Source organism: Monodon monoceros, unplaced genomic scaffold, assembly GCF_005190385.1.
Source record: "Monodon monoceros isolate NGI ecotype Baffin Bay Population unplaced genomic scaffold, NGI_Narwhal_1 Super_Scaffold_12, whole genome shotgun sequence".
Classification (NCBI taxonomy): Eukaryota; Metazoa; Chordata; class Mammalia; order Artiodactyla; family Monodontidae; genus Monodon; species Monodon monoceros.
Genome location: NW_021703768.1, coordinates 65,163,339 through 65,191,208, shown reverse-complemented (window position 1 = coordinate 65,191,208; position 27,870 = coordinate 65,163,339). Strand labels below are relative to the sequence as shown.

The window sequence follows — 27,870 nt, the reverse complement described above, 5'->3', positions numbered from 1 at the left end:
TTGGGACTTTAACGGCAGTATTGTACAACAAACAACCTACTAAGTTCTGAAGATAGGAATCTTGAAGTCGTCTTTAAAATGGATGCCCTCAGATTTAAAACAAAAAATTTTTTTTAAGGTGGCAGATTTTAAAAGGTACCTGAGTGAAGACAAATGCTCTGTTAGTAAGCAAATCAGAATTGTACTGGCCTTAAAAGTCACAGAACTGTTTTTCAGTAATGAATATGCAAATATTTATTTTACTCTAATAAATAAACATTCTGAAAACTGAGTCATTATTAAAAATAATGGCATGCACATAAAATAAAAATATTGGTTTTCTAATCTGTCAAGAAATGTATTTTCCAGTGAGTTCATAGTAAATATCAGACAGACCCTTACCTATATTATATCTTTGCTTTCTCTTTTGTTAAGAAGTCATTATATGAAATACTTGAAATTAATTTGTAGGTTTTGCACAGGTTCTATATTTTCACTATACAGTTCTGAATATAAAAATGGCTGAAGTCAGGTTAATTACTGATTTTGTTGTTTTAAAAGCCAGACAGATCAAGTCTATACAAAAGTTTGGATTAGGTTTAATTATAGAGAGAGTGATTGAAAACCCTTGGAGGGAGGAGGGATGTTTGTGTAGAAATTTAAATTCTGATCCTGTTAGGTCATTTACCCCTTTAGCAGGTTTTCTTTGTAACACTGCACTGTAATCCCAATTGCAACTAAGTAACTGTGGAATTGGTTAATGTCTATCTTCCTCTAAAATGTAAGTTTCTTGAGGGCAAGGGATAATACTGCCAATTTCTTCTCTGAGGTATCCTTGACATTAAGAATAGTGTCTTCACATGTCAAAAGCACCAAATAGTGTTGAATAAATGAAGATGTTAGACTCAAGGGCATTTTTTCAGTGTGAAATTTTTTTTTCAATGACCTCCAAAGTAAGAACTTTGGAAGTTTGAGTTCCATATTCTCTAGCCTAGGTGTATTTCAAAAATAACCGATAACAACACAACAGTAATCATTATTTATTTGTCGTTCTATGTGTCCGTCACTGTGTTCAGCACTTTATATATATTTTCTCTAATTCTCCCAACAATTCTGCAAGGTAGTGATTTTTTTTTTTTCTCCATTAAAGAAATAAGAAAACTCTGAGTAGTTAAGTAACTTTGCCCAGGGTTACACTACTAGCTGGATTTCTAACAAAGATATCTCTGCTTAAAACCTGTAGTGGAAGATGAAAGATGCATTTTTTTTCACTGTCACAGATTGCTTTCTTGATTTAGGGTAGAATGCTACAGATTTAGGGAACAGCATTACATAATCAGGTATAACAGACTGTAAAGATTGATCAGATATGCAGTTTTAACCATTGGTGCACCCTATGCTTATAAACTCCATTTTAACAGATTACAGATATGTGTGTGGTGTGGGGAAGACAAACTTCAGGAGGGAAAGTTGGAAGCCTAAAATAATGGAGAAGCCTTGTTTCTTGAGATTTTTCCTTCCGGAAATTTGTTTTATCACTTAAGTTTTGAAATTAGACATTGTAGTTGTGAACAATTTCTGTATGAAATGTTGCTGAACTTTAAGCTACTCTGTATGCCACACTGCCAGAGAAAGATTAACTGGCACCTGCAAATAGATGAGTTGTGATACTGCTTTTTCTTAAACTAATTTCATCTTTAAAACTGTGTAATAGCACAGAAAGATGAATCTGCTGTAAAGCAACATTGAACATAAGGTACACATACTAAACAGTGATATTAAGTAAACTTGTCAGAAACTACAGAAATCTAACTGTGCATCTAACCTGGGGCTCTGAAAAGTAACTTTGGTTTTTAAACTATGAAAACAACATATACTCATTTTTCAGTGGTTAAAGTCTAAAGATCATTTAAATGCTACTCCATATAGATGATCATGCTTATACATGAAGTAGAATTTAGTCGAATTCTGGTCATTTAGGAAAAACAGTAAGTAAATACTACTCCATATAAAAGAGAGTTTGTAGAGATTAGTATCTATCAGCATTTTTATTATTTTAAGTTGCCCCCCTAAAAATGATAAACTTTTCTTCTTCCTTCCTTCCTTTCTGAAGGAAATAAGGTTAAGACAAGTGAAGTAATACAGATCTCTTCAGAAACTTGATTGCATTAATGCAGTTAATGCAATTCAAGATTTCTAAAACTAATGAAGGAATATCTTTATGGGGATGAAATTTTCTATAAGATATTAAATTGACTTTTCCCTTCCCAATCCCCAGGATATTTCCTCCAAAATACTGGTATCTAATATGTCATCTTAGCTATAGGAGCTTTTCTTTTGATTGATCTCTTTTCCATTATTTTAGAAGTATCCAAAAAATGATTTTTTGAAGGAACAAACCTGAAGAAAAAAAGCGTAAGATGTTGAGAGTTAAATTTTAGTATTGTTTATCTACAGGTTTATTACTCTTAGAAATAGTATTAGTGTATTTTGAAATGTATTTTTGAAATGTATTTTTTCAGAGCTATGAAAGAAAAAAAATGGAAAGGTTTATTCCCACACTTTAGAGCCAGTTTGCCGTATAAAACCAATTCAGGATGAAAAAAAAAAGCATCAAGTTTTAGTTGCTTTGCAGTAGTGAAGTAAATGTGTCTTACATCTTCAATTACTACTAGAAAATAGAATTATTTTGTTTTAAAATTGAAACATATTCTGTGGGTGGGGGTTGGAATACCTGGGTTGCCATTTATTAACACTTCACCCCAATAGTTTATAGTTAGAAGTAAAATTTGGAAAAAAATTTTGTATTTAGAATGTTCTCTCTTCCATAGAGATCACAACTGTTATATTAATGTTGGGACATAGGATTGAGGATTAATGTACTGGATTTAAAAGACATGAAACTACTTCTTGGAATGTGTAATTTAAAATATGTATTGAAAATAATTATAATTTTATTTTGGAATATGTGGGGATATTCTCTGCTATTGTGTGTACATTATTGCTTTGACATTGGTATGGAAATGATATAAAATATTTTACTAGTGACATATTGTTGCTTAGTAGTATGTGAGCCTCTGTAAACATGCTAGAATATTAATTTTATTAATAACTTATTGTTTCTCAAAGGAGGGCCTTAAAATAGCATTAGAACAATAGAATAGGATATATTTGTCAAAATCTGAAAAGAGTTTGGGATAAAAAATAAGTGGTTATATTTAGATTTTAAACTTTGCTTATCAGATTTCGTATGTATTTTACATATGTAATATCTATTAATGTAAGGTTTTGTTAACATATGTATACGACTAGACTTCACATGACTTTTGACTTGCACTCTGAGAGTTATTTGATTACTGTACCAAAACCCCATGTATACTATAAAGAGTGATCTGAAGGATGGTCTACCAAGATTTATATCCTACTTGTTTTCAGTAGTGTTAGAGAAATAGTAGAGGCTATTCTTCCCCAAACTGTGTATCTCAGTCACTGTGTGAGATGTTGAAAAATAGGCAGAAAAATGTTCCATCCAGGGAAGAATAGAGTTTTTCCAGATAACTTTTAATAGCCCTACAAGTTGCTCAAATTTATGGTTGGTCATAATGAGTAACTGGTAATTTTTGTCACAGAAGGTTGATAGTTAAAGATTTTTGAAAAGTGGAACTAATAATGTTTTTGTAATATTAACAGAACCAGAAATTTATCTGGGCTCATAAGAGCCTGGGCATTTCCAATACAGTGAAGGATTTAATATTTGTTCTTTGTTCATCTTTAAAAGAGACAATTTAGTTGGTTTCACTTCTTTAGTAATGACAAAACTACCCTCATATTTCACTTTAAGAATTTTGATTATTCTATTTCATGTAGGGCCCATACAGTTTTCCGACAGTAATGAGCCATCATAGCATTTTAACTCGCAATTCAGCTGGAGTGAGCTTGAACCAATGACCTAGCAATTTCTTATTTTTGATCTTCTGTATTAATTTTGCTTCATGGCATATCAAACAAGTAGTTGAGCACAGAAAAAAATTGTAGAAACTGAAGTATAACACTTCATTTTTTTTCTTTTTTAAAAGAATTTTAAAATAACTATAATATAGTTTTAGTTACTAAAATATTTTAAATTTTTATTTAGTATAATCTAAGCTATATTAAAATACTGGTGAAATATTTGTGAAGGTAAGTAGATGAAAATTTTTATGAGGTTCTGTCCGTGTCTAAGTTAAGGGAGGAGTTGATGCTAAAAACAGGGTCTCACCTGAAATTAATGATTATTTTTCTTCAGTGATCTGATATTTGCCTTGATTCTTCTTTTTACCTACTTCAAACTTGAGAAAAAACCAAAAGCTTCTTTACTGATGGAAGAAGGCGAGGTAAATGAATTATTTTATTAAAAATGATTTTATTTAAACAGGATTAAAATGAATGTTTTCTGTAAAGCAACAAAATCCTAAATACTACATAAAGAGCTTGTGGAGTTTTGTCATAGTAAGTTTAATGTTTAATAGTAACAATAACAGCAAATACTGTCGTTTGAGTATTTTGTTTCTGTTTGGCACTTTACTTGCATTGTCTCATTTAATCCCCTCAAGAATCCACTAGACTGTAGGTACTATTTTCTGTTAATGTTACAGAAGAAACAGAGGCTTAAGAGTTTATTGTGCTTTGGGGGGCAGGTATCAAAACAGGAGATAGAAAATGGCTTAATTGATCAGGGCTTTAAAATCTCAGAAAATGGCTTAATTGATCAGGGCTTAAAAATCTCACATAACAGGATGTCTGGAAGGAGGTAGTTTCAGAGTTGATTCAGGGAATCAAGAACACCAAGAGATCAGCTTCTCTGCCATCGTCATGGTTTCCCTCTCATGAATGCAGCATCCTTGCATCAGGTTCCCAGTATCACTTTGTCACACCACCAAGTATGAAGGCAGGAAAAAGGGCAAGGTTTTTCCTTTATGTCTCATTAATCAGAGAGAAAACCTTTTCTGGAGGTGCTTAGCAGATATCTTCTTTTGCCTTATTGAAGAAAACTGTAAAATTCCTCTTCTAAACCAGTTACTGGCAAAGGTAATGGGATTACCATAATTGGCTTAAATCAGTCATCCTGTGGGCTGGAAACATTTTTCCTTTGTACCTGACTACCTAAACAGAACTGGAGGTCTTTGGCAAGGAAGATGTATCTTGAGGATATGGAGAGAATAAAGTGGGTCCCTGCCTTATGGAACTTACTTTCAAGTTTGAAGGGGAAACATATAATAATAAATGAGTAAATAAATATAGTAGGCAATTTCAGGTAGTCATAAGTGCTAAAAAAATAATAAAGTAGTGTGGTGTAATAATAGAGAGTGACTGGGAGGCTACATTAGATTGGGTGGTCAGGGAAAGGTTCCTAGAGGATACGTTTAAGCAGAAACCTGAATAATATTGAAAGAATCAGTCATGAGAAGATTTGGGGTTAAGAGCATTTTAGACAGGTCCAAACTGCCATTGAGGTAACCTCTCAGCATCGGCATAATTGCTCAAGGATATGTAGAATAGGAGTCAGAACTGGGATGAAGCTGTACCTTCTAGAGCCTGGTTTTGGTTTTTATTGAGGAATTGGGTGGTGGGTTTAGTTTATCTGGGTTTTCCTAAATAATAAGGTTGCATATCTCTTATCTTCTAAACCCTAGGGATACAGTTGTTCCTAATGAGGAGAGTGGAACATATGGCCTTTATAATAATGTTGATGGTAGAAATAGCTAAGATTTATTAAATACTTACAGCCTGTTGGGTTGACAAAGGATGGTACAACTGGCTAATTATTTCTCATAAATTTCCCAGATTGGATTAGACCCCCTTACTCTGTGCTTCATAGCAACCTCTACTTTTCCTTTTTCACATCTGTCACAAATTTATGGATTATTTGTGTGATGTTTAATGTCTCATCTTCTGGTTAGGTTGGGAGTTCCCTGACGAGAAGAACCATGGTTGTCTTCACCAGTGTAGTCTCACTGCTTAGCACAGTGCTTGGAGTTCTGATTAGATATTTGTGGAATAAATGGAGCAAGGATGTAACCTGTTATAAATATATCACAACAGGATATCACTATATCTAGCTCATTTTCTCCCCCAATATTTCTAATATTTAGTATCAGGATTAATATGTAATTCCTAAAGAAGAGTTTTCTATAATATAGGCATTTAGTAGTATTGTCTGTGGCTTTCAGGACTACAGGAGATTACCTAGTTGTATTAGTATGAAATGTGTGTATATTTTTAATATGAATTTTTGATAGAATAATCTTTTTTGTGTTTCAGCAAATTTAATAATATAAATGGAATCATACTTTAGAGTTTCAGGGTATTTTAATATGCTTTATTTAAATCTCTCGATAATTCTGTGAGGTAGGTGATAATTCCCATTGACTGTAGAGATTTGTACATGGAGATTGACTTACCCAGCTAAGGTAATACAGATAATAGGTGGCAGAGCTTAGTCATATTTAGATTTTCTTTGGTTCCAAGGTTAGTGTTTCTTTCATTATACTACAGCTGCCTCTTTTACAATAAGAGATTCATACATATTTTAAGAAGGCTTAGGTATGGATTTGATGCAACAGAGAATCATGGACTAGAAGACAGTTAAAAGTTTATGTCAATACTCGAATGAAGGTTTAGGCTAATGTTGGTTGATGAACTCTATTCTTTTGCCAGTTAGCTTCAACTTGGAGAGTTGGGGTAGTGGTTTTTTTCCCTTTGTGCCTCTCTCCAATAAAGGAGAGAAAGCTTCTTGATATGGATTATTGATAGAACGTTGGTTTTTTAGTTTTTGTTTTTATGGTGGTAAAATATATATATAACATAAAATTTACCAAAATGTTAACCATTTTTAGGTGTACATTTCAGTGGCATTAAGTACATTCACATTGTTATGCAACCATCACCACCATCCCTCTCTAGAACTTTTTCATCTTCCCAAACTGAAACGCTGTACCCATTAAATAATAACTCCCCATTTCCCCTTTCCCCCAGCCCCTCCACCATTCTGTTTTCTGTAACAATGAATTTGACTGTTCTAGATACTTTGTATAAGTGTAATTATGCAATATTTGTCTTTTTGTGTCTGGCTTTTTTTTCTTGCTTAATCACTTCAACAACTTCATAAAGTTGATATAAGCCCCATTTTACATAGGGGGAAACTGAGCCTCAGTGAGGTTATATACCTTGTCCAAGGCCGTGTAGTAAATTGCATAGTAGGGATTCAAACCCAGGTTTCTGACTCCACTACCCATTTTAAACATCTTGCCTCACTGTGTTTCATTGCTTCATACGGGGAAAAAAATAATGGGAGCTGTGAGGGTGGTGAGTGGGAGGGGACTGCGTGGATAGTTCTCTTTACACATATCCACCATTTTTACTTGGGGTTGGATGCACTCAAGAAGAGAGAGGTTAAGGAAAAAGGTTAAAGAAAACATTTTACAGTTGCTAAGAAGGTGGGCAGAATTACAGCTACCCAGAGTGTTCCACAAATAGCTCCAAATTCTTTAGCTGGTATCTGAGATTTAGCAACTTGAATGTAATGCTTGTCAGAGAGGAAGATGCCAGTTAAGAACTCAGGTTATAATTTCAGGTGGAGCTGTTTCTCCATTCTTCTTTCTGTATCTAGAGGCAAAGTGATCTGGCATAAATTACTTTACTTGGTAAATTTTAGAGGCAGAAATAAATAGAAGAATATGTAATGTGTAGAAAAAATACTCTCTCCTCTAATTATGAGTTTATTATACTTCTCTCTTCCAACCAGCATATGGTCTATTGGTTTTTTTGTTTGTTTTTGGACTAGGGCATCTGGAAAGTTCCATGTGGTCCAGGAGCAATAGTACAACCATATTGAATCTATTACATAGTCATTTCTGTAGTACTGACTATGAGAAAAAATAGAAACAATTCCTTTGTTTCATTTTTTTTACAGTGTGATGTGCTGTCATTTATAATTGGATTAAAATTATGAGTATACTTTATCAGTGCATTTAAGCAATAGCTATTATTAGGAAGCTATTAAAGGTGTTTCAATAAGCATTTTTTCCCCTGAATTAACCTGAGAGACTGATATTATTATTCTTTCATTTAGAAATATTGTAATGAAAAAAACTTAAGTGAGTTTTTTTTTTTACCATAAAATGCATTACATTTACATAAAATACATACATTTACACAATATACATATGTGTATGCATATACTAGGAATAGTTTTCAGGTAGAAGTTCATTTTGGGAAATGACTTACTAATTCATTTTTAATTCAGGTTGGTACTGGTCAGTTTTGTAAGTGAGTTGGGCTTACAGATTCAGGGCCAAGAAGATTAGAGTATGGGCAAGTTTTTACTAAAACATTAAATGATGTTTCCATTTCCAATCTTTGTGATTTTTTTTCCAACCAGCACCTTGGATTTTTACTGACTATGGTAGGCTAAATAATGGTGACTCAAAGGTGTCCACATCCTAATCCTTAGAACCTGTGAATATGTTACCTAGTACAATGAACTTTGCAGACATGACTAAGTTCAGGATCTTGGATGAAGGATCTTGATATGGGTTACTTCCTACCTAGCTCATCTGTATGAGCTCAGTGTAATCACAATTATAAGAGAGAGACAAGGGTTTCAGAGTCAGGCAAAGGCCATGTGGTGACAGAAGCAGAGAAAGAGATGGGAAGATCTGGTTTTGGAAGATGCTGCTGGTCTTGAAGGTGAAGGATGGGACCATGAGCCAAGGAATGCTGGCATCCTTACCAAGCTAGAAAAGGCAAACAGATGGGTTCTAGAGCCTCCAGAAGAAACAGAGCCCCACCCAACACCTTGATTTTAGTACTTCTGACCTCCAGTATTATAAGATGATGAATTTATGTTGTTTCAAGCCATTACATTTGTAGGAATTTGTTACAGTAGCAGTAGGAAACTAATACACAGAATTTTTGCACCTCAGAAGAATCTACCTTGACCATACCAAGCTGGTAATACCAAGCCATGTCCAGGGTGAATCTCAGACAGTTTTTCTGGTTTTGGATTGAGAAATACTTAATATAAAACTTGGGTTTTTTGTTTTGTTTTCCAGCTTTTGAGATATTATTGACATACAACATATATAAGTTTAAGGTTTATATTGTGATTATTGGATATGTGTATATATTACAAAATGATTAAAACAATAAAGTTAGTTAACACCAAAAAAATGATGCTTTTCTGTAAGATGGGGATATCATTAACAATAGCCCACGATACAGCAATCACTGGCAAAGATGCTGCTAGTTAGTAAAATGTTTCTGTGTTTGTATTAGTCAGATCCCCAGTAGGATAGCTACCTTAAAAGAATAATTAAAGAGTTTAATGAGGTATGGGCATGATTAAAACCCACTGGGGATAGAGGAACACCCAGGATTTAGGAACAAGAGAAGCTTTTTACCCCTCTTAGGTCTGAGGGGAAAAGAGAGAGAGCAGTTGCCAGAATCTGATGAACACTGTGGTCATCGTAGAAAAGCTACTCTCCTGGAGCTGTGGTTTTATGATGGGGACCACAGCCATGGTCAGACCCACTGTAAACAGAGGCTGGAGGCCTGGCAGGGAGGGGATCTTCTTTCTTCTCCTGCCCTCTGATCAGCTGATGCCTCCTTTCTGTAGAGCCCAACTGGGAGCCATAGGGTAAGGGACCTGAGGTGATATACTCTGTAGAGATCAGTCTTCCTGGTCACAGCAGGGCAGAAAGGCAGGACCAATGGAGAATACCCAGGACAGTGTTCAAGTTTTTATGCATTTGAAATAAGTCTTCCAGTTCTTTGTATAGAATGGCCTGAGAAAAAAGAGCTTTTTGAATAGTTGGGTTTGGTCAAAATAGCTCTTAAAATTAGTGTTTTTTTAAAATACATCTTTATTGGAGTATAATTGCTTTACAATGTCGCGTTAGTTTCTGCTGTACAACAAAGTGAATCATCTGTATGCATACATATATCCCCATATCCCTTCCTTCTTGAGTCTCCCTCCCACCCTCCCTATCCCCCCCCTCTAATTCGCCACAAAGCACAGAGCTGATCTCCCTGTGCTCTGCAGCAGCTTCCCACTAGCTATCTATTTTATATTTGGTAGAGTATATATGTCAGTGCTACTCTCTCACTTCGTCCCAGCCTCCCCCCTCCACCGCCCCTGTCCTCAAGTCTGTTCTCAACATCTGCATCTTTATTCCTGCCCTACCACTAGGTTCATCAGTACCATTTTTCTAGATTCCACGTATATGCGTTAACATACGGTATTTGTTTTTCTCTTTCTGACTTACTTCACTCTGTATGACAGACTCTAGGTCCATCCACCTCACTACAAATAACTCAATTTCATCCCTTTTTATGGCTGAATAATATTCCATTGTATACATGTGCCACATCGTCTTTATCCATTCATCTGTCGATGGACATTTAGGTTGTTTCTATGTCCTAGCACTTAAAATTAGTTTTTAAAACCTGTTTAACTACTTTATGGTACTATAAATTTGTATACATTTTATGAGGTTGGGATAATATTCCTTCTGCTTTCTGCTCTCATTTCTTATTCATTTAAGAAGTGCTAACTGTCTCTGATATGTCAGCCTCTGTTGAGCCTTCTTCAGTCAGATCTGAATAACACAGTAGTCTCTGCCCACTAGGACTCACTGCCCAGAGGAGGGTCACTACCAGTGATCACCACTCTGGGTAACACACCGTATAATGGGTATGCAGAGGGTGCTGTGGGAATCCTGAAAAAGGGCATTGAATCCAGCCACTGCCCTGTCAGTAGTTTACAAAATATGTTGTTAATTGTCATTTGTAAAATACTAATTTCTTATCTGTTATTTAGTTATTTAAAAGTATATTTGAATTTAAAAAATTTAAAGTATAAGAATTAGTTCTATATAGCATATCATTAATAGCATATTTGCCTTTTACATAAATCTCATGACTGTTTCATTAGAGCTTTGAAAGGTAACTGACAGGTTTAAGATGGTTACTTATTTTTTGTTATATAGTTATAAAAGATACAATAAATTAAGGTTTGTCAATATATATTTAATATAGTTGCAACATGAAATGAATTAACTAAAGTTTACAACCATTGCTGTTCTAAGCAAAATTCTTAAGTACTTTCATTTGATCATTAATTTAGCATGCTTATATTCATTTAAAATCAACAGTGAGGAGCATATGTAGGTCAATTTGATTTTTCTCTTGGGAACTTGAATAAAATGGCATTTATTTGAAAAATCTTCCAGTAAGGGCAATGGTCTTGATACCAGTTGTAAGATAACCAGTTATTGACTGGAAAGGCAATGATGGTACTGGCTTAAGAGGGTAGCATACCATCTTTAAATGTTTTCCTTATAAATACTTCTTAAATATAGAAAAATCTTTCTGCTTAATAGATTTATGAGACTTTATAAGTCCATTTCCTTTGCTGGTTGGTTGTCTATATGGTGTATACTGAGAATTTGTTGATGTTATGGATATACTTCTCATCTACTTTGTCCCCTTGGCAAGGCTAGGAACTTTGAAATGTAGAAGAATTGTGTACGTGTTATAGTAGCCTGCTGTCATTTAGAGTAAAGTAGAGGGAGGGAGATATTTTCGTCAAACTGCAAATGGAAACCAAGATGAAAAATATCTTATTTTAGGTTTACCAGCCCTTTAAAGTACTAAAGATTGCAGAGAGATATTTTGCTGTGTTTTCTGTTTTACCACATTTTCTCTTATTGTTAATACATAAGTAATACAACAAATTAAACAATGACCTTTTCATCCATATGGTTAAAAAATTATAAAAGGCAAAGCATCAGATACAGGTTCGTGTTACTTTGCCGCATCACCTACCAATTCATTTAAGTAGCTTTAATTAAAATAAAGGGTCTTGGGCTTCCCTGGTGGCGCAGTGGTTGAGAGTCCGCCTGCCGATGCAGGGGTCATAGGTTCGTGCCCTGGTCCGGGAAGATCCCATATGCCGCGGAGCGGCTGGGCCCGTGAGCCATGGCCGCTGAGCCTGCGCGTCCGGAGCCTGTGCTCCGCAACGGGAGAGGCCACAACAGTGAGAGGCCCGCGTTACCACAGAAAAAAAAAAGGGTCTTGACTATTCTAATCAGAAAATATCATCCTTTTGTTCATTTACTTTAAATGAATGGGTATTTATGATACAACATGCACATTTCTGATGGTGTCTGTAGTTAAAACATTTGCTTTTTTTTTTCAGATAATTGCAAGACTGATGATGTTTAAAATTTTTCAGACTTCCTTTGCAGGGCTCAGAGAACAAGTTTCGCGTCTTTAAATGCATAGAAATTCAACTAGTTGAAATAAGTACTACTTAGTATTCAAGGCCCTATTTAGACAAAAATAGCCACTGTGACAGGCTTATGGGAGATCTTTCAGTTTGCTAAATTATATTGCTACAGGTAAATACTGTCTAGTGTATGATGTTTGGTCAGATCAGGGTAAGTTATATAGAAAGAAAAAAGAAATCATTAAAATCTAGGGTTAATAATTTCTTACATTTCCTAATAGATATGATCTATCAGCAGAGTTGGAGGACTATAAAGGACAATTCTTGAGACTGCTTGATTTTGAGTAATCCAATTTAGGTAGATTATAATAAATTCATATTATGTGAAACGTATCACTTAGTGCAAATACTTCAGTTTTAAGTCTAAAGAGCTTCCACCTGTGTGGCTATAATGGGGGTTTCTGATCCTTCTCTTTCAGCTGTTGACGTGTGATGAGAATCCCTACAATTGTAATTACTATAACTAAGGGAGACTCATTTTTGTAATGCTTGAAAAGTCGTGGGAGCCCTCTCTATTTCTTCTGTTTGTTTATTACCGTAAGACTAGTTCTCTTCTCTGGCTGACTTCCAAGTTATATTTTCCATTCAGTGGAATCCTGAGATTATTGGGGCCTTCATATTTTTTTCTGTTGATGACTGATAGTATTTGATCTTGCTGATTGACATTAAAATGAGCGTAATAAGACCTTTATAATTGGGGGATTCTGGGCATATTTATTTTATCTGACAAAGAAGGCTACAGTTTTAACAACCAATTAAAATATTTCAGAAATTTAAATCTTTTGAAATTATCCAAGTTGGAGGATCTTAAAATGTAGAATTACTTTCTCAGACCTCTTTCCTTCCAATAATGAGAGGAATTATTCATTTAAAATTTATGAAGGTAGAAGTTGAATGTTTCTTGAATGTGCTGTTTTTCTAATTGTCTAAAAAGTTAAGATATCATTTAATCAGCAATGGATCAGGCTGCTAAAATAGCTAAGGAGTGGTGGGGGTGGGTTGTGGAGTGTCTTTTTTTTTTTAATAGAAAGAGCATAAGATACTCTATTTTACAATAGTGATAGTTGCATCTGTACAAGATTCAATTTCTCCTGTAGTCAAGATTTCTTTTTTCTGTGTGAACCACTCAAAGTAACCAAACTGCAAAGCTTTATACCACATATAAAAGCAGCATTCAGACTGCTTGTTTTCCTCTTATTTATTTGCATATGTAATTTATTGTATCTGTAAAAAGGGAAGTTCTTATAAAAAGCAACAAAACAGGAAAAACAAGCAAATTGTCATTTCTTCTGGTAGATATGATTCAGAGCTTAGTTTAAAAAAATAAGTTTTAGAGATTCCATTTAATCTTGTTAGAATTTTGATAGGAAGTTGAACATGTAAAAGCAAAGCTATTTTATTTAAAACATTTAAAACGTTATTTACAAGATGTTAAAAGTAAATTTACAGAGTGCATTGGCGTTACTCTTATTGCATGTCTTGCAGTCTAGGCTGTAAATTATTGTTACTTTGTTCCATAAAGACCAGTAATTTTTAATATATGTTTACATTGAAGTATTTATCCACACTATGCATCATGGATTACCACTTTATTTTGAAAAAAGAGAATGATAGTTTCCATATTTAGAAACTGAAAGAAAAGAATTAAGGAAAAAATTGAAGAACCAGATGCTTTAACATCATATGTCATTCATTTTTGCATACTTAATTTCTGAAGTAAATTTGTATTATGGTTCTGATTGAGTAGGTTCTTTTACTTTTAATGAATCTTTGGCAATATCCTATGGAAAAATATCTTTACTTATGCCAAGTAAGGTAGAAAGATTTTGATATAGTATTTTAAGGATTACTATCAAGATTTTCTAATTCACGTAAGTGAACGTTATCAGAGATAACCTTGATTTGACATAAGACATCAAATCAATGCCCATCTTTTGAAGCCAATTTTAAGGCCTTGAAATCTAATGCTCCAATGCATTGCAGTGTTGAAAAGCCAAAAGACTTTGTTCTCCTGACATGATAATTGAAATAAAGATTGAACTTTTCATTTCTCCATTTAAGTTAACTTTATAATACAAGAAAGTTTGGTTTTGGGTTTTATCTTATCACCTTCTCAAGTTATACAGAACCAACAGGGAGAAGAGAAGCAAAGTTTTGGGTGTTATCCCTCCCAAGTAACCTACAAATAAATGGTTCATTGTTCTTATGGAAAAGGAAAAGGATTTCTTTTAATTTGGATGATGATCTCTTCTATAGATGTGTTGAAATCTGGAAATTAAAAAAAAATCATATTAATTGAACTCTCTTTGGATAAAGTAGTTGACTTTCTATTTTTTAAGGTTCTTTACTGGAATGGTTACTGGAACACTTGAAATGGATAAGCATTTTTGCCTGAAGCTTATTTAGGCAGCCAGGAAATCTTTCTCCCTTACTTGGCATAAGTAAAGATATTTTTCCATAGGATATTGCCAAAGATCCATTTGGCTTGGCAGTCACATGGATTTGTGATTACTTCTTGAGGGCAATAATTCTACTCCATGAAAATAGTAGTCAGTATTCTTTAAATCCATGGTCATCTAAAAAAGGTAAAGGGTTAATGTATAATTTCTTAATAAACTACTAACATATTTGAATGACCTACAGAACACAGCATATTAAATTAGTGACTTCATTATCTTGCAGTAACAATATGGTGGACATTATACTCTTCTATAGACAAAGAATCTTGAGACAAAAGTAGTTAGAAACCTAAGGTCATACATTTTAGTGTTTATAGAATCCATATTTGAACCCATTTTTTTCCAGTGAACATTTGTTTTTAAATGAGTATAGAGTTTCAGTTTTGCCAGATGAAAATTTCTGGAGTCCGTTTACAACAATGTGAATATAGTTAACACTATTGACCTGTACAGTTAAAAATGGTTAAGATGGTAAATTTTATGTTATGTGGTTTTTACTACAATAAAAATTCTATGAGAAGTGATTTTTTAGGGGATTTACTTATTAAATAAATTTTTAGTGAAGAATAACCGGAGGTAAGATGTTCATCATTTTGGTTCATTTCTTATCCAAAATGAATCTGCTGAAATTTTATCACTTAGGAGGAACCTCAGTTTCTACTTATATTTGGACTGAGATATAAAAAGTCTAGTTTTTTTATTAGCAGAAGGTTATATTTCTTTAAAAAATCTAGTCTATGATGTAAAGTTAAAAGATAAGATATAAATCAGAGTTATGGTACTAGAGAGTAAGTGTATTTCAATTTGTCACTCTATATGAGAAGTCTACTTTTCAGTAGAGGTAAAACTCAAGTAAGCCTACAGATTTTTAGTTACAGATATGTTTTTTACTATGTAAATTTTCTTTTAAAATTACAATTTCTTTTAAAAATAAAATAATTTCCTTTAAAATTCTTTTAAAAATAAAATTTATTTTTAAAAGTACAACATCTCTGGGAATTCCTTGGCAGTCCAGTGGTGAGGACTTGGTGCTTTTACTGCTGAGGGGCCCGGGTTCAATCCGTGGTTGGGAACTAAGATTCCACAAGCAGCATGGCGTGGCCAGGAAAAAAAAAAAAAAAAAAAAAAAATCTCAATTAAAAAACAACCAACCATTGGAAAAAGCCAGTGTTTTTCCTGGGTCTCTCTTATGTCTGTGAGAAATTTTATTTTATGCACCTATATTTTGTAAAATTGTTACTCTTTATTTTATCTTTTAGATTAAAAAGATTGATAACATGGGCCAATTGTTTAGAATTAGGTATTTTAAATTATGAGATTTAGTGTATTTATATATGTAACTATCTATTTGTTTTGACAGTAAGTGTAGAGGGTTGAGTTAATAATACTCCCCAGTTCATGGCATAGTATCGTCTTTGGTCCATGTCAGGCGCCTCTACCTTTTAATTCACATTCATGGTTCCTTCACTCATTCATTTATTCCTATCTGCTTCCGTTCCCCATTTGTACAACCTCCAGCCATATAGGAAACAATTTAGGTCTATCTGTCTTGCTGTGTATATATATATATATATATATATATATGTATATATGTGTATACACACACACACACACACACACACACACACACAGATAAATATAACCTAATTCAGTGATTTATAAAAAGCAAGTTTAACATGTTGAAAGCATTGAGAAATCTAAGAGAGTACATTATTTACTCTTTTAACTCATTGACTTTTTAAGCTCAAATTATTAAAAGATAAACTTCATTTTCCATTAAGCACCAAATTTAGTTGTTCTTTGCAATTGGCTATAGCACTGCATAGGGCCTCAAATGTAGTAGGGATTCAATAAATGTGTTGATTCCATTTGATGCCACACTTACCAGTTTGTAAATTGGCTTGGTCGTTTGCAAAGGTTAATTCATTCTTGGGGGCCTTAATATTTCAATATGACTTGGACATCAACCAAACAGCTAGAATTTATTTATTACAAAAGCAATAAGATGTAGTTTATTATATTTTCTTTTTTAAAAAATATATATATTTTTGGCTGTGTTGGGTCTTTGTTGCTGTGCTTGGGCTTCCTCTAGTTGTGGAGAGCGGGAACTACTCTTCGTTGCTGTGCATGGGCTTCTCATTGCGGTAGCTTCTCTTGTTGCAGAGCACGGGCTCTACGTACCCAGGTTTCAGTAGTTGCAGCACGTGGGCTCAGTAGTTGCAGCACCCGTGCTCTAGGGCTCGCGGGCTTCAGTAGTTGTGGCTCGCGGGCTTTAGAGTGCAGGCTCAGTAGTTGTGGCACATGGGCTTCATTGCTCCGTGGTGAGTGGGATCTTCCTGGACCAGGGATCGAACCTGTGTCCCCTTCATTGGCAGGCGGATTCTTAACCACTGCACCACCAGGGAAGTCAGAGGTGTAGTTTCTAGTTTACAGTCTAGTTGGTGACAGTGTTTCCCCCTCAATATTATTGCTTTTGATTCACTATTGGGTGTGGTAAGCATGTCAGGTTTATCTCCGGTTTTTTTTTTTTTTTTTTTGCGGTACACGGGCCTCGCCGTTGTGGCCTCTCCTGCTGCGGAACAGAGGCTCCGGACGCGCAGGCTCAGCAGCCATGGCTCAGGGGCCCAGCTGCTCCGCGGCATTCGGGATCCTCCCGGACCGGGGCACAAACCCCGTGTCCCCTGCATGGGCAGGCGGACTCTCAACCACTGCGCCACCAGGGAAGCCCTTATCTCTGTTTTAATGAGACTGAAGACGTTAAGTGGCTTGTACAAGGTTACTTTGCTATAAAGTCATCCTCAGGACAAGGACTAGAATCTTCTGATTCCTAGGCCAGTGTTCTTAATTGTATATCCATGTTTTCAAACTCTTTTCCAGAAGGGACTGAAGGAGGTGACATGGTATGAAATGAGGGCCACACTATAGTATGAAATGAGGCCATATTAGAGTAGCTCCAATATTAATGTTTTTAGATAGTGGAGTAAAAAGAAATGTTTTATTTTTTAAAAAGTGCCATTCCATTTAACAAAACTTAGAAAATCATTGCTGTGTATCATTGTTGCTGCTTTTGTTTTGGGATGAAAATTCTAGGTCAAATTAGTCAGTGTTAACTCCACAATAGAATGAGAAAAAAAGTGGAGATGAGTTTGGGTAGTATGGACATTTTACCAATATTAATTTATCCAGTCCATGAGCATGGAATATCTTTCCATTTATTTGTGTCTTTAATTTCTTTATCAATGGCTTTCAGTGTAGAGATCTTTTACCTCCTTTGTTAAATTTATTCCTAAATATTTTATTCTTTTGATGCTATTATAAATGGGATTTAAAATTTTTTCTCTAATAGTTCATTGTTAGTATACAGAAATGATTTTTGTATATTGATTTGATATCCTGCAGCTTTACTGAATTGATAACTATTTATTGAATGAGTGAATGTTGAATAAATAATGAGTTATCAAGAGATGATTAATTTACATTCACTGTTCTCTGAGAAAAATCTCAAAGTATATACATTTGATGAATATTTCCATTAAAATGATTTTGTCTTAGTGCATAATAGTAGTTGGCGTAATGTAGCCATGACTTAATGTACCAGCTTTGGTATGTGATTTCTTTAATACCCACAGCAACTTTGAGAAGTTAGTAGTATATCCCCACTTTATAGATGATGAAACAGACAGCTGACACTTGCTCAAAGCTAGTTAAGTGGTGAGATTTGAGCCTAGGTATCTCTGTGGCTAAAGTTAGCATGACTTTACCTTGCTGCTTCCTAAATTAATGCTTAAGTTGTCTGGAAAATTCACTTCTGAAAAACACCCTTCCCAATGATGCTGGATAAATGAGGTGTTACTGTAATAGGTGCTAATTGAGTGGCTCAGAGAGTACGTGCAAGAGAAATTAAAGAAGGAAAAGGTGTGTGCTGAAGTCATGAGGGAAGCTTCTTGGAGTATCCGTGGAACCTCATTCAGTTAGTGCTACGAAAGTGTTCAGAATACTGGACCTTGCAGGATATATGGGATATGAGTAAGTATATATCGAGGAGAGGAGAGTTATTTCAGTTTGGAGAAAGTGCTTGGAGGCTTGGAGGTGTTGTGGGTATCTTGAAAGAAGTAAGGACTGGTGTGACTGGAAGAGAGGATTTAGAATGGAGAAAAATAGGATATTTGTTGAAAGAGTGAATGAGGGTGATTGGGGGCAGTATATAGTCTATAAAGAATTTAATTTTTTCTGTGGTTGTCAAGATCAATGGCACTGTGGGATGAAGTAATATTTTAGGAAGTTCAATTTGGTAGCAGTGTGCAGGTTTTAAGTTAGAATAGTGCAGCATTGGTAGCACAGTGAGTAAGAGTGGCAGTTCTGGCCCTGGGCTTGAATTCCACCTCTTCTCCTTACTGGCTTATGAGCTTGGAATGTTACTTCACTTCTGTCCTTCAGTTTCTCCTCTGTGAAATGGGAATTGAACAGCAGTACCTTTTGCCCAATCCTGGAGATTCTGATTCAATGGGTCCAAGGTGTGGGCCGGGAATACCCACTCCTCCCAAGTCAGATTTAGTTAACCCCTCCTCTGTGATCCTAGAGCACTTTGTATTTGCTTCATGTTTTCTTTCTTGACCTCAGGTGAAAAAACATTGAATTAAACTCCTCAGATAATGGCACACTGTCAGCTTTGGCAAGTACAAGGCTCCTCTCTTGTATTTTATTTACAGTAATTCTCATTTATCCCCAGTTTCGATTCTCATTCCCTGCCTCCGAAGACATCCATGCTAATGTTTTTGAATGAGTGTGTATCTTTAAAAAAAAAATGTGGTGTTTTATGAACATGTATGTTTTTCATTTATGTAAATGTTATTCTGCTATAGATCTGTTTCTTTTTTCACGCAACTCTCTAATAATGCCTTTTATGATACAAAATTTCAAACATACAAATGTGGAGAGAAGAGTATAACACACTCCCATGTATCTGTTGTTCAGCATCAACAATGATAAACTCATAGCTAATCTTGCTTAATAAACATTTGTAACCTCTCCACAATTCCACCTCAGCAAGCTGTATTATTTCAAAGCAAATCTGAGAGTTTTTTTTCTGTATTTCAGTGCTTAATACTTAAAAAAAAAACTATCCATTTGAATCTCTTTATATATATTTCATAACTTGAAACTTCTTCAGGTGTTTGAGTATGCATCTATGACAACTTACTTGTCTGGTCCTCTGGTGATGATCACCTAGATTGCCTGTCACTTCCGGCTACCCCAAACAACTCTGTGATTTCCATTTTCATACGTGTCTTCTTAAGGGATTTTGGGAGAACTCTGATTTTCTAGGGTAAGATTTCTGGATCAGAGTGTACACATTCTTCATTTCACTGAGTACGGCCAGCTGGCTTCCCAGAATGGCTGTACTTCTTTACACTCTATCCAGCAGTGCATGAGAGTTCCCTTTCCCTTCATTTCCACTGATGCTTTGTATTCCCACACATTATATTTTTGCTGGTCTGATATTTGTAAAGTGTATATCATTACTTGAATTTTCCTTTCTCTGATTATCAGTGAGGTTGGTTATCTTTTCATGTACTTGTTATCCATTATCCTTAGAGTTTTCTGTTCTTGCTGTTTCTTCTGCCTAGAAAACTCTCCTTATTAGCTTGGCTCACTCACTTCATTCAGATCTCTGCTTAAATATCATACCCTTGACCATCTTATCTAAAGGAGTACTCTTCATCACCTTATGTCTTAGTTCTGTTTTATCTTTCTTCATAGTATTTATCACAACAAAACATAGTATATTAATTTTATTCTGTGTTTATTTATTTCTCCTGCTCAAGTTCCTTGAAGGCAGGTGTCTTATCTGTGTTGTACACATCTGTAACCCTAGCACTTAAAAAAGTGGTACTCATAAATATATGCTGAGTGAATAAATGTGAATTTGCTATTTGTATCGTTGCCCATTTCCCCTACTCAGCAGGAGTTCCTTGAATATTCTAGACATTAATACTTGTTGATTTTAGATATTGTAATATAATCCATTCCATTGTTTGCTTGTTGTCTGAGCTGGAAGAGTTCTCCAGAAGTTAAGTAAAATATTTGGGAATATTTTTAGATCTTGTGATTCTTAAGCCTGATCGAGAAGGATTAAATAGCTGACTTATTTTGTTGCTGTGACTAACCATCCCATCAAGTAGTAGTCTTAATATTTTGTGTGGTATCCATCCAGACTTGATTGGTAGCTGGCAGATTTTAGGTCTTCTACAATTGTGGCTATTTTCTAAAATTTCTGAAAATGGTATTAAGCTGGGTGGTTGATAAATATACTAGAGAATGTGGAACCGAGCCTGTCTGTATATCTGGTTACTTTTTTCCCACTTAGTTTTGTTTTAAAACCACTATTCTACCTAATATTTTGTTTCATGATGATTATATTAACTAGCAAGCATGCCTATGACTGTGAAAACAATATAGCAAAAAGAAAACCCCGGGTTACTGATGTTATTTGTGTGTGTTTTATACAGATCTAGTTTTACTTTTACGTGGAATAATCAGGCAGCATGTATAACAGTTCAACAGTGAATGCATCTTACCAGTTAAAAAATCATTGTACAGATTTAAGTTTTTCTACGGCTGAACATCTACTGCACTGAACGATGGTTACAGCCAAATTGTGGATTCTAAGAGTGCATGACTGATGGCATTTTAAAGTAGAACAAAAATTTTGTTCAAAAGCTTAGCATCAGAGGAGAGGGGGAGAGGCCTTGATATTTATCTAGTCAGCTTTCTTGCCTTTCTTCTAGACGATGATAAACACTAGTTATGTCTTTGAAATCCTGAGGCATTATTTTTTTTGTTCTTTTTGTTGAAATCTTATGCAAACATCTAAACAGTAGCTAACAGTCTAGCTTGAGAAGCTTAGCGTGTATGCTTTTTTAGCACCTGAAGCTTTAGTGTTCTGAATGATTCTGACAGCAGCAGCATGCCTTCTTCAGAAGTTGTAACAAAGGCCATGCCATCATTTTGATGGGTTGTGATACAGGTTTCAAATTGTGATGTAAACAGCAATCAGTATGAGACTAAGGGAAGATCATTTGGAGTGACTACTCTGATATATTTTCCACCAGCATGTGGTAGTGGTGACACAAGGTGGAGATGGGCTTGGTAGTGCTTCAGGGAGGGCTCTTAGTTTAGGAAAACTCTTTAGCTAAGAACATGCCGTGTTACCAGAGTTTATGAAAAAAGTGCAATCTAGATGAGCTCTGAGCCCAGAAGTACAATCTGGCTGTATTATGTTTTTTATTTTCCGTATTTTATGACGCTTTGACATCTTGGAGGCTTGCTGACTTGGGACACATTGCCCTCCCAGGGCTAGCTAATTCCTAGCGGTAGCTAGGTTTCCTAGAGATAGCACTCCCCTGTGAGTGTGCCTTTCATATAGCAAACCAACCAATCCAGAGCCCTTACTCACCACGTTTATTGAGCTCTTACAGGCTAAGCTGCCATCCCTTGGCCCTAATAGCTCCCCAGGGTCAGGTAGCAGCCAACTAGGGGCAATCCCTGTGCCCTAGAGGCTGCTGAAATGAATCAAACTTGCCAGTCCTGAATGACTTACCCTGTCCTACCATGCCTTTCCTGAGAAAACCACGGTAAAGGCTTGTGCCCATATTTTCCCCTTGTTCCTTATGCCTGCTGACCCATCTGGTACTTGCCCATACAGCCCTATGTGGTGCAGCCTGCCCACCTACCCTGCCTTGGGAACTGAGTAATAAACTCTTCTTTCAAAGGCAGTTGTGTCCATGTCTGTCATCTTACTATACCCAGTGAAAACAAATCCTGGATACATTTTAAAACATGGACCCAGCTCTCTTCTGGAGTCCCCTTAGCTAATTCTGGTCGAGCCTCAATTCAAGCTCGTAATCAAGATGGGTAGAAAGGTCTTGGGTGCCTGTGGTGTTCCCACTGTTACCGTGAGGAGCCTGTTCTATACCTTTTCCCTCTGTCCCCTTTGTTGTGGATATTGAGAAGTCCATGGAGGGCATCTCCTTTGAGAAGTAACGGGATTGGCTGGATGAGGATGGTAATCTGCCCCTTCCTTTGGGATTGGCTTTAGCTTTTCTTGGAGGATGGGGGGATGTGGTGGGAGAGAGGAGGAGCAGTGACGGCTGTAAGTCCTGGAGAAGGGGAGCTGGGTAACCTCAGAGGGAAGTCCACCAGTGGCTCCTCACGGCTGCAGAAGGCACAGAGCCAGACCCCCGAGACTGCTGCTGCTTACAACCTGAGCACAGCCTGTGGATTTCTGTAGCAGGAGGTTATTATCATACTCTGTTTTGAAACCTGTGGCGACCTCATCTGGATCCTAATGTATAAACAAGGATGCTTCAGTGGAAACACTGTAGGAGTAAACATAATAAATGTTTACTGAAGAAAAGATGATATTATATAATTCTGGCAAAAATATCATGTTTTTTATAAAAAATGTAAGTGGAGGAAAAATGGAGAAAAATAACAAATTCAGTGTTTACTAAATATCAGTTGTATTTTAACTGAGAGATTAATGTATGGGGTTTATAGTAATGTCTAGATTAGAAATGGCCTTAGAAGTTTACATTAGAGTTTCTGTGGCCCAAAGTGCTTTTATTTGTTAAGGAAGCTACAGACTTATTTGCGATGGCATTGCTTGTGGCTACATATTAGGGAAGACCATAGACAGTGCATTTCTTACATATGTTCCCCTAAGGATTCAGTTTCATTGAATATTGACAGATCGACATATTCTCTTTTCATGTGTGGCTCTCCTGGGAATATATGAAATGCAAAATTTATATTCTTATCATGGTTGTGTTAATAAATTTAACTAATGTAGAGCCTCAGCTTAGAGCTTGCTCAGTGAAACTGTGCAACCCTCAGCTTCCACCAGCTTCCTGATTTCTTAAGTCTCAGTTGCTTTCCTTTGACTGTGGAGAACATTTTCACTGAGGTTTCGCACGAGAGCTTGCGCTCTGCTGATAGTATGAGGCTGTGGTAGTTGCTGTATGACCTGGTGAGAGCTAGCCTACTTTGCGTGCTCTCAAAGCTAATCGATGTCTCTGTTTTCTTTTTAAAAAAAAATCACTGTTAGCTTTTCTTTTTCTCAGTTTTTGTGTGATTTTTTCTTTGCTAGTCTGCCACTTTATTTTTTTTTTTAGTCTGCCACTTTAGATCTACTTTTTCCAGTTAGCCTTCTGAACTCTCTCTCTGTCTAGGGTACATTATATTATTGCCAAAATGAAAAAACTGGGTAGTTTCTTCCTCTATCTACCCCTTCTTATGTAAATTCCTAAAAAGTATTTCCCTGTTAATAATGTGTCACTTTGAGCTTCCTTTGTCTCCTTTCCCTGCCTTTTTCAGAAGTGTCATTTCTTAGTTATTTGCTTAATGTCTGGGAAGGTATGAAAGTCTGTTCAAAAAGAAAAACTTATAAATAAATGATGGAAGGGCATACTTAGCGTCCACAGGGTGGTACAAAAAAGTTCTCAGGGGCTTACAAGATTAGAATTCAATCTAGAGTTCTCTAACTCTAACTCAATTAGAACTCAGAAGAGGTACCAGCATGCTTCAGCTATATACTGACAACTTTTTTTTTTATGTGAAGAGACCACAACAACATATGCTCCATTGGTTGGTTCTGGTACCTTTTAGGTAGGCTTTGTGAATTGTTTGGATGTAGGTTTTATATCTTATGGTTGGAGAGATAATATACTGGAAAACTCGTCTATTTTAAGCAATATACAGAGTAAAAGAGAGAAATGAAAACTTAAGTAGAATCATGAAGTTTATTTGGTTGGGGACAAAAGAATTGAAGCAGTAAAACAGTATAAATAAGCAGGCAGAAAATCCTGAAATGTATAGTAAGTTGAGTTTTGTGAGGAATATGGATTTTCATATATTATGTTTGTTTTAAATGGGTGGTAAAGAAGAAATGGCAGTGTTATTCTATAGTTTCAGTGTCATATATTTGGCCTCAGAGGTTGGTGAATTGCTAAGACGCAGGTTGGTGGGTCTGGGATTTGACTTCACTCTACTTATAAGTGGCCTGTTACTGTTTCATGACTGCTGGTAGAAGACACAAGACTCCTTGCTCCCAGGTCCCATGGAGGTGATACAGTGTGGTACAGAGAGATGCGGTACGTGTAGTGGGTTGCTGCCGAGGAACAACAAGGATGGGGACTCCACCGCTTTTATAGTAACCAAGATTGCTCTTTGTCCTGGAGGGTGATGTTACCTCATCCCTCAAGGTTGCTCACTGCAAACACAAATCTGAGAAATGGCCGTTGTAAAAAGTGGTCAGAATCTTGCATTTCTGGCATACCCAACAAGACGTATAGGACTGTGAGAAATCCATAGAGGATTGTCTCCAACAGGTTATATTAAGAGTCAATAAGTACATCCCATTTTCTTAAGTTTTAGAACTGTGAATATAGTATTTAAAGAATAATTAACTGAAGAAGATTTTAAAATGGAAAATTCTTTTTAAAAAATTAATTAACTTATTTATTTTTGGCTGCATTGGGTCTTTCTCTAGTTGTGGTGAGCGGGGGCTACTCTTCGTTGTGGTGCACGGGTTTCTCATTGCGGTGGCTTCTCTTGTTGTGGAGCACGGGCTCTAGGGCATGTGGGCTTCACTAGTTGTGGCATGCAGGCTCAGTAGTTGTGGCTCGTGGGCTCTAGAGTGCAGGCTCAGTAGTTGTGGCTCACGGGCATTGTTGCTTCACGACATGTGAGATCTTCCCAGACCAGGGATCGAACCCGTGTCCCCTGCATTGGCAGGTGGATTCTTAACCAGGGCGCCACCAGGGAAGCCCCCTAAAATGGAAAATTCTTCTAGTGAGCTTCAAGCCATATATTTCTTTAATGATGCAAAAATTAGAAAATTTATACCAAACTTTATATTACCAACGAAGTCATTATGTTAGGCAGTCATGCTGCAAATAGTTTTGGGGGGCTTACTATTTAGTGAACTCGGAGAATTCAAAGATTAAACCACATGTTGTACCTCTGTGCTCTGAGGATTGAATGGAGGGGAAGACAGGTAAATTATGTTATAGTGTAATAAATGCTGTGATACCCAGGAGGCTGTGGAGACGCAGAAGAAGGGTGCCCAACTCTTCCTGGGGTGAGGTGGTCAGGAAAAGTCTTCTGGGAGGAGCACGCCTTTAAAGTTGAGTCTTAAAAAATAAAACGTTAGCAAAATGGGTAAGAGAGGATGAGCATACAGGCAGAGAGACTGGAAAGGACAAAAGCACAAGATAAGGGAGTTGATTGCATTCAGCGACCTGCCGGTAGTATAGTAGTATTGCAGCAGCAGTATTTCACATATGCGGAAAAGGTCATTGAAAAAGTCTAAGCATGGGAGTGATAGGACAAAGGTTTTTTTAGTTAAAAAAAAAAAAAGAATCATTAATGTTGGCACTAAGGTTGGAAGACAGGTGAGATTGATGTGGAGGTGTAGCGACTCCTTATTAAGCTAGCGTGGTGATTTAGGTAAGATTTGGTAAGGGTCTGAACTAAAGGCTATGACAATTAGTAGAGAAGAGGGGACCAATTCAAGAATGATTTGAGAAGAATTGACAGGGTGCCATTAATGGGAAGATAAACATGAGGAAGAGGTTGTTGGGGAGATAATATCTGACAGACTAGTTCAGGCCTGCATATGTTGAGTTTGAGGTACCTATAGGACATCTAGGTGGAGATCTTGGTTGATTATATGGATTTAGAATTTAGGAGAGTTTTGAACACCAGGATATAGGTTTGGGGGTCATTTATTCATTCAACAAATGAGCATCTACTGTATGTAAAAGCACTATGCTAGGTGCTGAGGAACCAGCGTTAACCAAAAGTTGTTCTCATGCAGTTTACATTTTCATGGGACACAGACATTAAACAGGAAAACTGCAAATTCTTTTGTTAAACTGCTGCCTGTCTTAGATTTCAGAGCTCTAGTGTTGCCCAACTGCAGGGGGCATTGTTTACATAGAATAAAATGAGTAACTTGAGGGTCTTGTTCAGGATGAATAGGAGTTAGCCAAGGAAAGATATGTGGAGAGGGGGAGAGAATTGTTTTAGGCAGAGGAAGCAGCATGTGCCAAGGCCTCCAGGCAGGAGAGATCTTGGTGAATTCAAAGAACAGGAAGACTAGTGTGGTCGGACCATAGGGAGTCAGAGGGAGAGCGGGTGAAATGAAGCTGGAGAAATTGGCAGGGGCCAGATTATTCAGGACCTTGTAGGCAGGAAGGCTTTTGGGAGTTCATTCTAAAACAACAGTTAGCTATTGAAGGGTTTTAAGGAGGGTGCTGTGAGATTATATTTGTGTTTTAAAAAGATTCTGATCGTTCTGTGGAGAATGCTTTGGAAGGGGGCGGAAGTGGATTCTGGGAGATCAGTTAGGACTCTAGACTGGTGGTGATGAGGGTTTGGACTAGGTAATAGTAGTGGAGATGGATGGAAGTTGGTAGATTCAAGCTATTTAAAAGGTGGAATTAACAGAACTCTGTGATTGACATTTATCTTCATATCGTACTGTTAGGGAGTCATCCAGAGTGAGGAGAGGAAATGGAGGATGAAATCCAGCAGGACACCAATGTTTAAGGGGGAGGCTGAGGAGAGGGATTCCACGAAGGAGACACAGAAGGGGCTAGAGAGAGGAAGGGAATCAGGAAAGAAACCACAATTCAAGTGATGGGAGTTTGAGAAAGGAGACCTTTGTTAACCATATATATGCTGAAGAGTAAATAGAAAAATGATTAAATATGTGATGCTGCAGAATAAGGTGGAGTACTATAGTGTTTTAAAGGAATATTTAAGGACATCAAAAATGTTAATGATATACTGTTAATTGAAAAAATTATGTAAATTTTCATATTCTGCATGAACCCTCAATTTTAAAAAAGTCTACACACGTGTGTGTTTATGTAGCAAAAATATTCAAAGGCAATACAGCAATATATTAATAATAGTTTTATCTGAGTGGCAAAATTACTTTATTCTTAGTCTTGCAGTTTTCAAATTATATGCACATGTATTCAAATTATGATTAGGAAAATTATTTTTTATTTTGATTTAAATTTATCAGTGATTTAT

General features: G+C 36.1%; 1 protein-coding gene across 10 annotated transcripts in view; it reads left to right on the top strand.

The window, feature by feature from the left end:
- Positions 1-27,870, top strand: part of SSBP2 (single stranded DNA binding protein 2) — a 298,735-nt gene that overhangs the window by 3,682 nt on the left and 267,183 nt on the right. For 4 of the 10 annotated variants that reach the window (XM_029215891.1, XM_029215885.1, XM_029215890.1 and 1 more), the window contains exon 1: positions 4,327-4,352. The exons of the other annotated variants lie outside the window; for them this stretch is intronic. In XM_029215891.1, coding sequence (XP_029071724.1) covers positions 4,338-4,352 — 15 coding nt within the window. In that variant the 5' untranslated portion in view covers positions 4,327-4,337. Of the gene's footprint in view, positions 1-4,326; positions 4,353-27,870 lie in introns of those variants that run through there. 10 annotated transcript variants of the gene reach the window in all.